The 17500-nt window shown below is 48.3% G+C and overlaps 2 protein-coding genes across 2 annotated transcripts in view; both read left to right on the forward strand.

The window, feature by feature from the left end:
• Nucleotides 1-1877, forward strand: part of brat1 (BRCA1-associated ATM activator 1) — a gene marked incomplete at both ends in the record, with an annotated part of 7230 nt that extends 5353 nt beyond the window's left edge. The window contains 5 exons of the mRNA XM_084460264.1: nucleotides 102-175; nucleotides 293-377; nucleotides 489-754; nucleotides 960-1613; nucleotides 1710-1877. Of these exons, the coding sequence (XP_084316390.1) occupies nucleotides 102-175; nucleotides 293-377; nucleotides 489-754; nucleotides 960-1613; nucleotides 1710-1877 (1247 nt within the window). The remainder of the gene's footprint in view (nucleotides 1-101; nucleotides 176-292; nucleotides 378-488; nucleotides 755-959; nucleotides 1614-1709) is intronic.
• Nucleotides 1878-3105: 1228 nt separating this feature from the next.
• LOC311327231 (uncharacterized protein) lies at nucleotides 3106-16927 on the forward strand (the record flags this gene model as incomplete). The annotated part of the gene is made up of 13 exons (XM_084460265.1): nucleotides 3106-3539; nucleotides 3750-3950; nucleotides 4907-5204; nucleotides 6521-6678; nucleotides 7231-7258; nucleotides 7614-7720; nucleotides 7829-7990; nucleotides 8363-8565; nucleotides 15626-15728; nucleotides 15841-16049; nucleotides 16134-16293; nucleotides 16384-16478; nucleotides 16616-16927. Exons 1-13 carry the CDS (start codon nucleotides 3158-3160, stop codon nucleotides 16925-16927), a joined length of 2418 nt encoding a protein of 805 aa, XP_084316391.1. The 5' UTR covers nucleotides 3106-3157.
• Between the last annotated feature and the right edge of the window lie 573 nt (nucleotides 16928-17500).

The following is a 17500-nucleotide window of genomic DNA, read 5'->3' on the forward strand; positions in this document are numbered from 1 at the left end:
TGAGAACTGAACGTCTGAGTGTGTAGGGAACTGAACGTCTGAGTGTGTTGAGAACTGAACGTCTGAGCTGTGTTGAGACCTGAACATCCTCTGTGTCCCAGGAGCCCTGGAAATGGTGGAGGAAGTTCTCCTTCTTCTCCTCCTGTACCTTCAGAGCCCAGACTCAGACCCCACTGTAAGTTTGTGTGTGTGTGTGTGTGTGTGTGTGTGGATGTGCTATGGGCACATCTGTATGATAAGTTAAGTTGACACCTGTAATGTGTGTGTGTGTGTGTGTGTGTGTGTGTTCCAGGTGTGTAAGAAGGCCTACCAAACGTTGCTGAGGTGGCTGGGTGTGTGTTCACACATTCCCGCTGTGACTGACCTGCTCAGGCGAGGTAATCAATCCCCGATCACATCGTCAATACCCCTAACACACACTCCTCTAGGTCAGGGAGTTCTTCGCTGTGTGTGCTGTTGACATTAACGTGTGTGTGTGTGTGTGCCAGAGCTCCTCCCGGTGTTGAGGAAGCGTGTGTGTGACGTCCGTTGGGAGGTGCGTGACTCCACCCTGGAGTTCCTGGGCCAGCTGCCCGGCGTGTGCGAGGAGGAGGAGGAGGAGGAGGAGGAGGAGGGGGCGGGGCTCGGCCGCAGCGCCGCCGTGCTCCTGGTGGAGGCGCTGTCCGACGCCGAGGGCTACGTGCGGGCGAGCGCCGTCTCCGGCCTGGCGCTGACGCTGCTGCGCGGCCGCCTGCGGGAGGCGCCACTGGAGCAGGTGAGGCCCCGGGGGACACGCCCACTCAGAACCCCGACCGCCCGGGGGACACGCCCACTCAGTTTTCCAGTTTCCGACAGAGCTTCCCAGATGGTCGTATGAAACAAAAGTCACATTTGGCTGTGACTGTCCACCACACATTACATGTGACAAAAGTGTGTGTGTGTGTGTGTGTGTGTGTGTGTGTGTGTGTGTGTGTGTCCAGATGGCCGTAGTTCCCAGACTGTTGGAGATCCTCTCCCAGGATTCCGAGGGTTTCCCCAGACGAGCCGTCCTCCAGTTCTTCATCACCTGGCTCAGGACATCACCATCATCATCATCATCATCCTCTTCTTGGTCCCTAGCCACGCCCTTGCGCTCCGTCCTATCGCTGGGCAGCGCCGACCTGGACTGGGAGGTCAAGGTTCACACCCTGGAGCTGGCCGAGCTGCTGCTGGAGGAAGCACTTCCGGGTCGCCTAGGGTCACCGCCGCCGCGCCCCTGTGCTCCGACGCCGACCCCCCCCCGGCGCGGGTACGGTGGCCGCGAGGGGACAGGTGTGGCGAGCGCGCTGTCCGTGCTGGTGGAGCAGGGCGTGGTGCGCGTGCTGATGGACGCGGCGTCGGACTGCGACCGCCCCGTGGCGCTGAAAGCCTGCAGCCTGCTGCTGGCGCTCCGGAGCGCACTCTGCCCCGTCGCCGGGGTAACCCGGGGGCAGCCGCGGGGGCGGGAGGTTGCCGGGGGGAAGGGCCTGGAGACGAGACGAGGCGGGAAGGGTTGCGATTGGCCGAGGGAGGCGGGGGAGAGCGGCTCGGACGGACGCTCCGACGGGTCGGACGAGGCCGGGGGTTCCGAGGCCCGTGATAGGCCGGGAGAAGAGGTGGGAGGGAGCAGGGGGGGAGAATCAGAGAAGGACGGGGAGGGGGTGCGTGCGAGTGTGTGTGAGAGTGAGGAGGGTGTGTGTGTGAGTGAGGAGGGTGTGTGTGAGAGTGTGTGTGAGGCGTTATGGCGGTTGGGTCTTGAGGAGAGAGAGAGCGTTCTCAGCCAGAGCAGTGACCACGTCCAGAACTCGCCCCTCTCTCTCCTCCAGGACATCCTGGCGGCCACACAGCCCAGCGAAGACGTCATAGTGGACTGCTACTGACACACACACACACACACACACACACACACACACACACACACACACACACAGCCCAGAGAAGACGTCATAGTAGACTGTTACTGACTCTTTTTTGCTGCTGAAATCATGACCTGTATCACAACAACACCAGCCCTCAATAAAATAACAGATGAAATATGATGTTGTTTTTCTCTGGTGCCGTTCCTCCATGTTGGGGGGCTGTTCGTCCATGTTGGGGGGCTGTTTGTCCATGTTGGGGGCTGTTCCTCCATGTTGGGGGGCTGTTTCTTCATGTTGGGGGGCTGTTCCTTCATGTTGGGGGGATGTTCCTCCATGTTGGGGGGCTGTTCCTCCACGTTGGGGGGCATTGGAAGCATTGGAACTGATGTGTCCAGATGACAAGACCCATCTTTATTTATCAGACATTATTTTATTTCATGTCATTTCAATTCACAGCTATCTCAGTGGCATGACTAGCTTCCGTCCTACCAGTCCTGAACAGAAACAAGCCAGCCTCGCACATAAACCAGGCTTGACCTGGCCTAGTTTTGTGAATAAAGTAAATTCCTGTTTATACATTTCAATACCATGTCTCCTTTTTTGAGATTGTTGAATTGCTGTCAAATGTCACTCCAGTTGTATCAATAACCCCACTTACCAGTTTCACAAAATTCGGTGGGAAACGCTGCAATAGTTCGACAAATACTGTAACTTTACACAGGACAGATGAGTTGACATTTGAAGGATGATTTATGGATTGAAGGGATTGATGGAAAGCATTGATGGATTTGAAGCATTTATATAGGGGGGGGGCACAGACAGACCCACTGGGTGGTTTGGATGGGGAGGCTGAGAGGAGGGGGTGGGACAGGGGTAGAGGAGAGGGATGAGGAAGAATAGTGAAATGGATGAACAATGTGATGACCAGATATGTGTTTGTACAAAAATGTACATATCTATACTAAACTAAACTTAAAAAAAGGAGCAACAACAGTAGCCTACGTTCATCATCACGTAAAACAACAATTTATTTGAGCTGTTCTTATTCCTATAAAATAAAGAAATGACGATATATTTGAGAGAATCAGTATTCTATTCTATTCTATTCTATTCTATTCTATGCATTGGTTTTCCATGTCCAGTTAAAGAGTCAGTCGAAGTGACGTCAGCATTGAGCGTCAGAATCGTCACTCGTAGCGCGACGCATCCACGGCGCAAAACAAACGGACCCACTAAAAAGCCACGCTACTATTGCGATCGCAATTCTATTCACTGGGGCTACTCCATAGTTACTCGATTCAATGGCAGCCCTCAAACCCACGCCGTGGTCGTATGACGAGGTGCAGACGTTCCTCTGCGTGGTGGCGGATGACCGGATCCAGAAGCAGCTGTGTGGAGCAACGCGCAATGGAGAGATCTACCAAGAAGTGTCTGATCGCATGGCCGCGCACGGCTTCCGTAGGACGTTCCTACAGTGCAGGGAAAAGCTCAAAAAACTCAAATTTGATTATAGAATTATCAAGGATTGTCAGAGTGATTCAAAACGAAAGAGGTGGAAGTGGTTCGACCAGTTGGACGCTATATACGGACATAGACCGAGCAAAGCGAGGGGGAGACCGGCGAGCAGTGGGATGAGGGGTCTGGGCCCGGCCACGGGTCTGGTGGGGTCCCTGGTGGAGGAAGGTAAGTCTGTTTCCAGAGGGAGAAAAAATGTTTTAGCCATTGTTTACAGCAACTTAAAAAGTCTGTAACTTAAAGTATTTACTCCCACTGACTGTTCACTCTGCCTCATATATCAATAGCGTGTGCCCAACAATATTAATTAGCTTCCTATAGGTAACCACAGTGATGTGTATTCAGAGACAGAACCTCATCTGTATTTGTGTTTTCAAGAGGAACCAGACAGGGTCAACACATCTCAAGAGGAACCAGACGGGGTCAATACATCTCAAGAGGAACCAGACAGGGTCAACACATCTCAAGAGGAACCAGTCAGGGTCAACACATCTCAAGAGGAACCAGTCAGGGTCAACACATCTCAAGAGGAACCAGTCAGGGTCAACAGCAGCCCGAGACCGACACAGGAGAACGGGTGTACGTTTGAACACTTTAACGTTAACTCGTTTTAACATACTTTTTATTTAGTGGGCTCAGGCTACTGGAAAGCTCACTTCTAACAACCAAGACTAGTATACTCTTCAACGTGTGTAAAATCAACATGTCGCCGACGACTGCTTCAAACCAACACTAAAGCGGTGTACAGCTGAAAATGAACATTTATTTGTTTATGTACTTAGAGTTGTCGGTATTGATATGGAGAACATCATACATCATCATTGGTTGTTAAAGTCGCACTGAAATGAAAAAAGCATTCTGTCCCATTTTGGTTCACATAATTGGTCATAGTGTTCACCTATTCAACGATGTATGCCGAAAAAAAATCAAAATTCTACTTTTGTTGTAATCTTATATCAAAGTATATAATTTCTTACTTCCTGGAAAACGGTAGGTCACGTGCAATGACGACAACAGGTACCTTAGATTTTAGGCCAATAATCTCACGACATCCACCCGTCAATCAACGCTATCCTTCTATCGAATCTGTCTAAAGTTCTTTAAACCCGTCCACTTGTCAATGATCCAATCAAATTCCTCTAAACATATGTCCCACCCTCATAGCTTGTTCGCGTCAGAAATACGTCAAACTACGGAAGTGAGATGATCTCAAACGTCCGTTTCTGTGCGACTTTAACAGTTCGCTAGCTAGCCAGCATATCACCAGTTGATAATTTGCCACAATGGAAAGACAAGTGATGTTAGTTTAGGTAACATTAGCTAGCACCAACCTAGCTGGTTTTCATGTGGCTAACGCCTAACGTTAGCTACTTAGTTTATCAGTAGCTAGCTAACCTAGCTAACACTAACCTTACTTACAGTTGCGGAGAAAAAGCTCCTGATATCCTGATATATGTCCGTTTCAGTGCGACTTTAAGACCAAACTAAGACGCTCATAGCTAACTGAGCTTGTATATATTATATTTCCCGTGAAGTTTGTCCAGGCAGGAGGAGGCGTCGTCGGGAGGAAGACTATGTGAGCGTCCTGAGGAAGATGCATGAGGAAGATGTGAAGCAGCAGCACCTCAACCGGGCGCAGCAGCGGCAGAACCGGGCGCAGCGCGAGCGCCATCTACGCACGTCCCTGGAGGACGCGGCGCGGGCGCGGGAGATGGAGGCGGGCCTGAGGAGGGAGGAGAACGCCGAGGCTGCCGCCTTCAACCAGGCCTTCCTCGCTGCGCTGGGACAGCTGGTTCAGGCGCTGGGTGGCGGGGGGCGGCGGGAAGCCAGCAGGTCAGTCTCTCTATCTGATCAGCAGGTCAGTCTCTATCTGATAAACAGGTCAGTCTCTATCTGATCAGCAGGTCAGTCTCTCTATCTGATCAGCAGGTCAGTCTCTATCTGATCAGCAGGTCAGTCTCTATCTGATAAACAGGTCAGTCTCTATATCTGATCAGCAGGTCAGTCTCTCTATCTGATCAGCAGGTCAGTCTCTCTATCTGATCAGTAGGTCAGTCTCTCTATCTGATCAGCAGGTCAGTCTCTCTAGGTGATCAGCAGGTCAGTCTCTCTATCTGATCAGCAGGTCAGTCTCTATCTGATCAGTAGGTCAGTCTCTCTATCTGATCAGCAGGTCAGTCTCTCTATCTGATCAGCAGGTCAGTCTCTAGCTGATCAACAGGTCAGTCTCTATCTGATCAGCAGGTCAGTCTCTCTATCTGATCAGGAGGTCAGTCTCTCTATCTGATCAGCAGGTCAGTCTCTCTATCTGATCAGCAGGTCAGTCTCTCTATCTGATCAGCAGGTCAGTCTCTCTATCTGATCAGCAGGTCAGTCTCTCTAACTGATCAACAGGTCAGTCTCTATCTGATCAGCAGGTCAGTCTCTCTAACTGATCAACAGGTCAGTCTCTATCTGATCAGCAGGTCAGTCTCTCTAGCTGATCAACAGGTCAGTCTCTATCTGATCAGCAGGTCAGTCTCTCTATCTGATCAGGAGGTCAGTCTCTCTATCTGATCAGCAGGTCAGTCTGTATCTGATCAGCAGGTCAGTCTGTATCTGATCAGCAGGTCAGTCTCTATCTGATCAGCAGGTCAGTCTCTATCTGATCAGCAGGTCAGTCTCTCTAGCTGATCAACAGGTCAGTCTATATCTGATCAGCAGGTCAGTCTATATCTGATCAGCAGGTCAGTCTCTCTATCTGATCAACAGGTCAGTCTATATCTGATCAGCAGGTCAGTCTCTCTATCTGATCAACAGGTCAGTCTATATCTGATCAGCAGGTCAGTCTATATCTGATCAGCAGGTCAGTCTCTCTATCTGATCAACAGGTCAGTCTCTCTATCTGATCAACAGGTCAGTCTATATCTGATCAACAGGTCAGTCTGTATCTGATCAGCAGGTCTGTTAAACCATTATTTCTGGCTTTGAAAAGGAAAACTGTGCAGGAAAGGCATCTCATCAAGACATTCAAGCCACCAACCAAAGGGCTGAGAATGACAACGTTGTTAACGAACGACTGATGGCGCCGACTCAGGGCGTCACACTACACTTTACATTAAGGGTCTTTGTTCGGTTGCTAGAGCAGAATATTGTTTTGCTGTTATTAGAAGTCAGAAAGAAGCAGAAGACGACACGAGGCCCAATGTCGGAGCAACGACCACGGCCGCCATCACAGGACGCGGGGAGGCCACGCCTTCAAAGGCCCCGAGCGCCGCAAAGAGACTCCGCCCAAATCCCCCGAGCCCTCATCGGGAAAAGTTGTCTGGTATGTAGAGGTCGTGAAACAGAATGCGAGTTCACAAGATCGGGATGGTTGTGCGAGGATAATTTCCTCTCCACCAGATAGAGGAAAAACTCCATAATCTCATCGCACGCATAATCCCATCACAGAGAAGGTTCGGTGTGGTTTCTACCAGAGTACATTGGGATTATTTACATATTTGTAGCCTATGGGTAAATCGAGTGAATCGCAACTTGCCACCATTTCAAATTGAGTTGTGGGGACATGCAGTAGGCTACAGCGTTCGACTCGTGCATAATGAATAGTAAAATCCGTAGGCTTTTGCCCAATGACCTATATATGGGTCAATGACGTATAAAGTGTTCAAAGTAGCAAAAAATTAACTGAAATTACACTTCCTTAAAATGAATTTTTATGTTCACTAGTCACATATGCCGTTATATTAGTAATATTCAAGAATAAAGCCAATAGTACGTGGTTCTGTCTGTACTTCCAACCTGTGTGTCTTCATAGCTCATGGAACACGCTAAAGTGGTTTGGCAACTCTCATCACGTTTGTGTTTTCTGGTTTTTCAGAGGTAGTTGGATCGGAGAGGCCAGCAGGGTGAGTATTTTCCATAGACCGTTAATCATCTACATAAGTTCAGAAATTAGTTTGCAATCGGGAATTTGCCGAGTATGTTCAAAGGTCAATGTCGCTAAATTGATCTTATATGATCAATAAACAGAGTGAGCCACTGTTAATAAACATGTATTCCTGTCTACCGTTGTTGTTTCTGTAACCTAGTTTTTATTAACTCAGACTTTTATTATAGTTGATACAGTACTATAGTGATTAGTAGTAGTGATTTTCTAACAGATCTATTGGTCCAAACGGTTTATAGATTGAGCAGATAAATATGAGTGGAACTGAAGTCAGGCTAGGACAGGCTTAATGACTTTGCGTTTTCTCACTGTAGCAGCACGGACGCAGACCTCTTTATGAAGTGTGACGAGGACGCCCTGGAACCATGGCAGCTGTTCGATGACACCGTGGAGGAAGACGACATGGACGCCGACGATGGCGGTGAGCACATGCTTGACCACTGCTCGGGGAGAGAAGGGTGCACACACGCATTTCAGCTGTTCAGCTTGTCAGCCTGCCAGACGACAACGCCACGTGTGTCTCTTGTAGAGCGTGAGCGTGCGGCCGCTCGGACATCTTCTCCCGAGACGTCACGTTCGAGCGTTGCATCCTCTGTCAGTTCCCCTGCTCCCCAGTGCACCCAGGCCACCATCCTCAATGCAGGCGGCTCGCCTGCGGGGGGCGCTAAAACCCCGCTTTCCACTACAACATGTGAGTTTGTGTAGTCCTAATAGGCTCTGTGCACCAGCTTCACTACTTCCTGAAAGTCACTTGGCTTCTTTATTTCCTGTCCAATATGATTGGATTAAGTGATTAATCAGGTGTGCGCTGGGTCTGCCGCACACCTGATTAATCACTTAATCCAATCATATAGGACAGGAAATAAAGATGCCAAGTGACTTTCAGTAAGTAGTGGAGCTGGTGCACAGAGCCTATGGCAGAGAGAACATTAGACCTAGTTACACTTACCTAAATGTAAGTTAAGAACTAATAGTCTTATAGTGTAATGTGCACTTAGCTGTGGAAAAAGTGACTATTTCCTCACTCTTCCTTCCTCTCCCTTCTGTCTCTGGTTCCTGACAGCGTCAGAACGACTCAACAGCACGGCTCCGGCGATGGCGTCTGCCCCCACGCCCACTGGGGTTTCTCGGGTGTCAGCGGGCGTTGCCCAGGGTCAGAGATTGATCCCGAATAAACCGGCAGTAGAACTGGGCACGACGCTGCAGTCATCGGCCAATCCGGTCCCACTCCCAGGCCTCAACCCGCCTGCTGTCTTCACCACGCAGGTAAACAACTCACTCTCATCCTCTTCAATCCCATTCAACCAATGAAATGGTTTTGTATGGCTACAAACTAATGGAATACAATAAAATGTATGCCAAGCACACCTGACGAAGACCCACACGGGTCGAAACGTTGTCACCTTTTACCAAATAAATAGCCCTGTGGAGTACCTGTGTGCGGATCTCAACCTTACTTTACAAACTAATGGAACTCATTGATTTGGATGAGTATTGGCCATTGGTCAGTACATCTGTCTGTCACTGATTTCCTATCTTCTCGTTGGGGAAACTTTAAGTTATAACCAAAGACATTACCGAACGGGCCTACTGGGCCCAGGCCCAGGGGCCCAAGACCTCACCCTGCATTTCTTGTGAGTCTCCGCAGTTGACAGGAAATCACTTGACCTCTGCATTTGACAGGAAGTCCGTTCTGTTTTTTTGTGAGCATGCGCAAGAGGCACCTCCACAATTGACAGGAAATCACGTGACCGCCACAGTTGACAGGAAACCGGACGTTGTTGGTCATCGTCTTGTCGTTTTTCTGTGAATGACAGTGTGCAGTCAGATAAGAGAAGATATTTGTTGTTTGCGAGCCGCCATTAATTCCAGTGAAGAAGAAAATATATTCTTTATTTATTCTTTATTAGTCCACTTGTTGCGAGAAGCCTCTGATACTGCGACAAGGTAAGATACTTTAAAAGGTTAATTGTCTTTTCTAAGGTTTTATTCAGTGTTGTTTATCAAACTTTATACCAAGTGGCTCTAAGCATTTAGCTAACGTTAGCTAGCGATGTTTCGTTGCATCGTTGTTGCAGGTCATGTAGCTAGCGAAGCAGTTATTAAAATATTTGTAAATTAATTTTTAATTGAGTTTAAAATGGATATTGTTTGAGTACAAACTGTTTGAATCAGGTTACATTAGATCGCAAATTGGCAGCAGCTGTAGTTAGCTGGTCGGATGCTAGGGAGATGTTTTATTCTTTATTGGAAGTTTTATTGGACAGTTTTACTATCGGGAACTAGTCTGGCTAACTCCCAGAGCGTGCAGCCAGTGTAGCACGCAGTTGACGTTACTAGCCAGACAGCCAAGGTTAGCGGGCTACTACTAGCTGGCGAGTAGCCTATTGTATGATTACGTTCATTTTATTGAGTGTATTTAAGAACCAGGCCAGGTCAAGCCTGGCTTATGTGCGGGACTGGTAGGACGGTAATGTCTGATAATTAAAGATGGGTCTTGTCACCTGGACACATCAGTTCCAATGCTTCCAATGCAATGAGTAAAATTCCAATCAGTAAAATGACGGTCTCTATGTTTCAGGTTTATGGAAAACAGACTGCAAATAGGTCCCAATGTCCAAAATAGCGAAGTTATCCTTTAAGCCCTCTTTCCCACTGCATTTACCATATATTTAAAGTTCAAAATATTGCGATGTATTGCTTTAAAATAACAATCTCGAAAGGCCCGAAATAAGAATTATAATAAAAAAATAAATAAAAAAAATACACTGTTTTCCAGATGCACCCATCCATACTCCCATCTGGAGGGCAGTTAGGACGCACAACCCAAGGGTTACAGTTGGGTTGTCCTCTGTGTCCCAAATTTACTACCACACGGGAGAAGACCATATGGAAACACTTGGATGCCCACATTCAAAATGCAGTGCATTTCCAAGGTATGTAGATGAGAAGCAAGCAAGTTTGGAATTTGTTAAAGGATAACTTCGCTATTTTGGACATTAGGACCTATTTGCCGTCTGTCTTCCATAAACCTGACGCATAGAGACCATACTGATTGCTTCAGTATTGAGCTAGCGACCGTTTTGTTTTCAGGGTTAGGGTCGGTTACAATGGAAGTGGACGGGGCATTTTTAAATGAACGGGGCATGCTTGAATACACTCGTTTTCAAAGCCAGGAAACTCACCGAGTGGTCACGGGTGTCCGATGATGTGTCTGACAAAAAATTGCGGGAAAGTATTCTTCCTAACAGGTTTTATGTAGCATTTAGCAGGAAACTATCTTACTATCGCGAGCCTAAAAACAAGCTGTCTCTAGCTCAAAACTGAAGCAATCAGTAAAATGACGGTCTCTATGTGTCAGGTTTATGGAAAACAGACTGCAAATAGGTCCCAATGTCCAAAATAGCGAAGTTATCCTTTAAGCTCTCTTTCCCACTGCATTTACTATATATTTAAAGGTCAATAGTGTTATTTGGAGTCAGTAGATCACCTTGGCAAGAAAGAAAAAGTTACTTTCAAGGGACTGAGATTTGTTTTGTAATTCGAATTTAATTTTATTTAGTAAAATGTAATCACTGTTGGATGTGATAAAATTCATAATTGTACATTATATATTTGATCTAAAGTACATTTTTTGTGTTTTTTCTTTGCTGTTAAATTGTACTTTTTAAAAGTTGGATTATTGTTCCCTTGCAGACAAAATAATTTGCAGATGCAACCAGCCATGCCGAGGCATGGGTCACTACCACTGCCTGTATTGTACAAAAACCATCATGCGCAAAGAGGATTTGACAATACACGTGACTGGATGCCAAAAACCATCAGTGCCACCCCCATCAGTGCCACCCCCATCAGTGCCACCTTCAGCTGAAATCAGCCCATCTGTGCCATCCTCATCAGTAGGGTTACAATCAGTAGTGAGTGTAGACCCTGACACGCCCTATTAGACACGCCCACAAAACGAGGTGAGCTTGGAGAGGGGGGAATATAGCCATATAAAAAGGAGTTTTATAGTACTTAAAAATGACAGAATAACGACACTTATGGACATATTCACTTTGATTTTACCTCAAGATAAGTGGCATGTGTCATGTCCAACCACTGTGTTATTCCTTTAAGAAACTTTGAAGTTGCCTCAAATAAAATAAAAATCAAGGATTCTCTCACAGGGCTCCCTGGTCCGGAGCGTGAGGCCTGTTCAGAGCACACTCAACCCTGTGGGATATTTGCTGAACATGCAGAATTCTCCGGGCTCTCAGCCCATCACTCTGCTCACTGGTAATTATGTTTAAATTAAACCCACAAAGTCATTGTCACTACACGGGACTGTATACACAGTTGTACCCAGATAAGAACATGATAACTTGAGACAAGTGGGAGGGACGAGACAGGGAGACAAGTGGGAGGGACGAGACAGGGAGACAAGTGGGAGGGACGAGACAGGGAGACAAGTGGGAGGGACGAGACAGGGAGACAAGTGGGAGGGACGAGACAGGGAGACAAGTGGGAGGGACGAGACAGGGAGACAAGTGGGAGGGACGAGACAGGGAGACAAGTGGGAGGGACGAGACAGGGAGACAAGTGGGAGGGACGAGACAGGGAGACAAGTGGGAGGGACGAGACAGGACAGAGCAAAGAGCGACGCAGCGTAGATAACCGTGACCCTCTCCTCTGTCCCTGTCGCAGGTCCAACTCTTGAAGGGCCGTTTCAAGGATTCCAGAATCTTCTCTACTTGTCGTGTTTACCGGCGACGGAGCCCCGCCCACCCCGGAGTTCACTCAGATCAGCTGACTCTGACGTCAGACGGCTGCTACCCCTGTACAGCCCGGCGCCATCTTGACCTTCTATTAAAAATATTCTATTAAAAACCCCGATACAAAGAAACAAAACAACCACTGATTCAAGAGATTTATTAGTCCCATCATACCAGTACAATGAGCAGAAATAGGATATATAAACAAACAAAACGACACTTACAGGTTACACACGACGCTGATTGAGACCGATTCTAGCGGAGGTATGCTAATCAGGCTGCGTTATGAGAGGAAGGAGGTTGACGAGTTGACCTGAAGCCGCGAGAGGAAGTCGGGGGAGGATGCGCGTGGGCGCAGCGGCCGACGCTAGCAGACCAGTTTGTAGTGGAAGTAGACGTAGCCTCGGTTGATTTTACAGTAGTGGTAGCGATAGATATTCCCGCTCCTCAGAGGACCGATCCAGCAGTACCCAAGGCGGCGGCTCCGTCCGTAAACCCTCTCATACACCTCCACCTTAGAGAGAGAGAGGGGGGGGGGGGGTGATTGATTGATTGATTGATTGATTGATTGATTGGGTAAAAGTACAAAGAAACTACATCCCAGAGGATAGCATGATAAAAGCATACTTAGACACTTGTTTCCAACATCGTCCACGGGGGTTCTTGTCATTAAAGGCTATTTTTATATTAGACCTATTTCATAAACCATCACACGATCGTATCGACTCAAGCTGGAGCTATGCATCAGACTTGGCCTACTCTCGTGCGACGGGGGTGGGTCTCCCTCTGGGGCGTTTATCACCTACCCGTGGGCCCTTGTCAAGCTCTTAGCCACATTGCACGTTAAAGCGAGCTGTCCAAGTCAAGAAATATATTCAGACCACCCACCTTGAGGCGCGAGTACGAATTGTAGCCCACGGTCCCGAAGTAGAGGTTCTTGTTCCAGATAGGGATGAAGGTGCCGTATTTGGTGTTGGTGGAGCGCGAGGTACGCGCGGCGCCCCACAGCGTCACCTTCGTGTAGCTGCTGATCTTGGTGACGTAGGACCTTGTCCCCATGCCGATGCCGTACCTCACGGTCACCCGCAGCGAACCGCGGTAATAGGTGTGCGAGGAGGAGGAGAGGAGCGGCAGGAGGAGAAGTCCCAGCAACAGCAAGCTCGGCGTCGACGGCCTCATGGCGTCTTCGTCTGCGGGGGAGAGGCGATCAAGTCAGGGGTTGGATTATTTTTAGAAATGCTTTTAGGTTTCGTTAACATTTTTATAATAGGCCCAAATTATCATTAGGATTGGGATGAGAGGTGCCAGGTGTGGTCGGTCGGTGTTGAGCAGTGTTCTCACCCGGTCAGGTGTGGTCGGTCGGTGTTGAGCAGCGTTCTCACCCGGTCAGGTGTGGTCGGTCGGTGTTGAGCAGTGTTCTCACCCGGTCAGGTGTGGTCGGTCGGTGTTGAGCAGTGTTCTCACCCGGTCAGGTGAGGGTCGGTCGGTGTTGAGCAGTGTTCTCGCCCGGTCAGGTGTGGTCGGTCGGTGTTGAGCAGTGTTCTCACCCGGGCAGGTGTGGTCGGTCGGTGTTGAGCAGTGTTCTCACCCGGTCAGGTGTGGTCGGTCGGTGTTGAGCAGTGTTCTCACCCGGTCAGGTGCGGTCGGTCTGTGTTGAGCAGTGTTCTCACCCGGTCAGGTGCGGTCGGTCTGCTGCGTCTCTGCTTCTTCTGGAGGGGTCTCAGTTACGGCCTCCTTCTACAGGTGTGTGTGTGTGAGGGCGTGTGTGTAGGATCACGTCTTTTATAGAGAGATCTCCCCTCCCCATGGTAACTAGCTGTGTGAGAGGTACGGGGGTGTGACCTGGGAACTCAGACCAACTCCAGTTTTTGGAAACACAAGAGATACAAGACCTACTGCATATTTTCATCTCCAGCTACACCTGTAGGGCTACACGTGAGTGTGTGTTACCCGAGTGCCCGTCAGTTTGCAGTCCTAGTCCCAGCTCCAGTCCCAGACGACCCCCCCCCCCCCTCTCTCAAAAAAGTGAGGTGACGCGTGTGGGACCAAGGACCAAGAGTCGAACCCAGCGGGCATCTCTGTCACATACTGTAAAACTTCCCACGTCTGTCACAGGTACCTGGCAGGTGGCGGTTAATGTTGAAGGGAATGTTGCTCGTATTCAGGTGGTTGTTGATGTTGAAGGGAATGTTGCTCGTATTCAGGTGGCTGTTAATGTTGAAGGGAATGTTGCTCTTATTCAGGTGGTTGTTGATGTTGAAGGGAATGTTGCTCTTATTCAGGTGGTTGTTAATGTTGAAGGGAATGTTGCTCGTATTCAGGTGGTTGTTGATGTTGAAGGGAATGTTGCTCTTATTCAGGTGGTTGTTGATGTTGAAGGGAATGTTGCTCGTATTCAGGTGGCTGTTAATGTTGAAGGGAATGTTGCTCTTATTCAGGTGGTTGTTGATGTTGAAGGGAATGTTGCTCTTATTCAGGTGGTTGTTGATGTTGAAGGGAATGTTGCTCTTATTCAGGTGGCTGTTAATGTTGAAGGGAATGTTGCTCTTATTCAGGTGGTTGTTGATGTTGAAGGGAATGTTGCTCTTATTCAGGTGGCTGTTAATGTTGAAGGGAATGTTGCTCTTATTCAGGGGACAAAAGTAATAATAAATAAAAATTAACAGAAAAATTACTTTGCTTTTGAATTGCTGTTCAACAGAATCCTAAAACTCACAATCAATCAATCAAAGCTTTATTTATATAGCGCATTTCATACCCAGAGGCAACACAATGCGCTTTACAGAGAACGAGGGAGGTGGGCATACGACCCACCCCTACATATTCCAGACATGTGGTGTGGTGTGTGAATGTCGTGTGTTGTGTGAATGTCTTGTGTGTGTGAATGTTGTGTGTTGTGTGAATGTTGTGATTATGTGTAAATGTCTTGGCAGGTTCTGTTTAGATATATTTTCATACATGTACCTGCTTTTTAACCCTGACCTACTACTCACCCATTTCCTCTTCCTAGTGTATACACCCCACCCCCTCACATGTCAATAATAATAATAATAATACATCTGGTGATGGCCACCCTGGCTAAAACATTGTGCCCCATATTTCATAAATCCACAGTGGGAGCTACTAGAGTCTTTAACCTTTAACCTTTGACCTGACCCAGTGTGCGAACATTCCTTCTCTCCTCAGAACTATTTTTTTGTCGAGCTCCTGTTGCACTTTGTTCTTTGACGTGTGCATTTCTCTGTTGCTGCCGGGAATATTACTCTCCTTCACTGTACAACATTCCATGCCTGTCATCGCCCACTGACAGGTGGTTGATTTAGTGTCACACCACCAAGTATGAGCAGCATTCCTTTTTGACTTACTGTCAGGAGATGCACATTGAGTTTTTTGACCCGTTCACTGCAGGAAACCCAGAAACTGATATGAAGAATGTCGACGCAGACTCCTGCAGCACAGAATAGCAGTAAAGCGTTTTGAGTGCTACTAAGGTGGAAAAGCGCTATATAAGTGCAGTCCTTTACCATTTACGTTAGTTTCCTGCTAATCCCTTTATCCGTTTTGGTTTTCAGTTAGTCTGTGATGCCATCGGCGGTGAGACCAACAGCCCCAGCAGTGCCCTCCACGTCTTTCCAGAGCCGTCTACCCCTCTGCCATCAAACTCTGCAGATGCTGGTATGAGGAATTCGATGAACTACTTCACGTTGCATGCAGGGATATACTTTCAGTGAAATTTCCATTATGTGACGGTACAATTACTTATAGCCACATCTGCGTTAATATCCAGATTTCCGGAGGATGGTGCATCAGCAGTTGTCCAGCTTGACCACCATGCTCGGCGAGGTCATGCAGAGTCAGAGGGAGATGGCGCAGAGACTATCCGGGGAGACGTACGGGGTGGCACGGGTACTGGACACACTGGACCCTGCGAAAACGGAGGAGGAGCTGCAGGTCTTGGAGGATCGGCTGCAAGACTTGGAGCATCAAAGGAAGATGGTGAGTAACTTCAGGGCGGAACTTTGTTCCTTATTTTTGCAGGGAAGTGTAAAGGAAGTTAATGGCTTTCTTTATGTTTTGCAGACACGATATCTGAGCTCCATTGGTGGCAAAGATATGCCAGATGTGGTCCGGCGGGTGCTGTCAGCCATTGCCACACACAGAGTGTGGTGTGTGTACAGCGTCCACGGGAAGAGGGGGAAGAAGCCTCTGAAGAATATGACCCTCTACCATATCATATTACGTAAGAAATGGTTCATATTTGATATGCTATATATTTTATTTTATATTTTGTTTTCATGTGAATTGAAACCATTCCCTTTCTTGATAAAAGGTGCAGTTATGGCGTGTACGCCAAACACTACTGTGACGGAGGTGGACGCCCAGCTGCAGGAGACGCTGAAACATGCCCCCGCTCGATGCAAAAAGGTATGTGATGTCCGTTTTTTTATTTATTTTTTTATTTCTCCTATCCAGTGACACGGCATGCTGCCAATGAATTGGTAACACTTTTTTTGTGAATGTATGCGAGTTGTGTGTTTACAGCCATTTCATTATGTCCTTAGGCATCTGCAGAAGCTCCAACCCAGCTGACCTCCCCAGCCCAGCTGATCTCTCCAGCCCAGCTGACCTCCCTAGCCCAGCTGACCTCCCCAGCCCAGCTGATCTCTCCAGCCCAGCTGACCTCCCCAGCCCAGCCCCGGCTGATCTCCCTAGCCCAGCTGATCTCCCCAGCCCAGCTGACCTCCCTAGCCCAGCTGACCTCCCTAACCCAGCCCCAGCTGACCTCCCCAGCCAGTCTGACCACAGCCTGTCTGACCAAAGTGGAGTATTCAGATGAGGATGACCACTCCAGCCCAGACCCTCGATTCAGATGAGGGTGACCTCCAGATGAGGGTGACCTCCAGGTGAGGGTGACCTCCAGATGAGGGTGACCTCCAGGTGAGGGTGACCTCCAGATGAGGGTGACCTCCAGATGAGGGTGACCTCCAGATGAGGGTGACCTCCAGATGAGGGTGACCTCCAGATGAGGGTGACCTCCAGGTGAGGGTGACCTCCAGGTGAGGGTGACCTCCAGGTGAGGGTGACCTCCAGATGAGGGTGACCTCCAGATGAGGGTGACCTCCAGGTGAGGGTGACCTCCAGCCCAGCCCGTCTCCCCAGACCTCCCTTCCTAGCCCGTCAGGATGGAAATAATTTTATCCTTTTTTTTCGTGGGATACGGTCTGATCCCTGTCTGCCTGCCACAGGATGTGCACTTTGTTTCATTTTTGTTTTTAGAACTTTTGTTTATGCAATTGTCAGATAGTGGGTTGCAAGCCAGACATTATACATACTTTTTTTTTCTGGCCATGCGTAATGTGACAGACCGTATGTACACCTCATCCTTGTCAGTATAATTTAAATCTGTTTTGCATTGCACAGTAATTATTTGTACTATTTGTATGCCA

Source organism: Borostomias antarcticus, assembly GCF_949987555.1.
Source record: "Borostomias antarcticus genome assembly, chromosome: 31".
Classification (NCBI taxonomy): Eukaryota; Metazoa; Chordata; class Actinopteri; order Stomiiformes; family Stomiidae; genus Borostomias; species Borostomias antarcticus.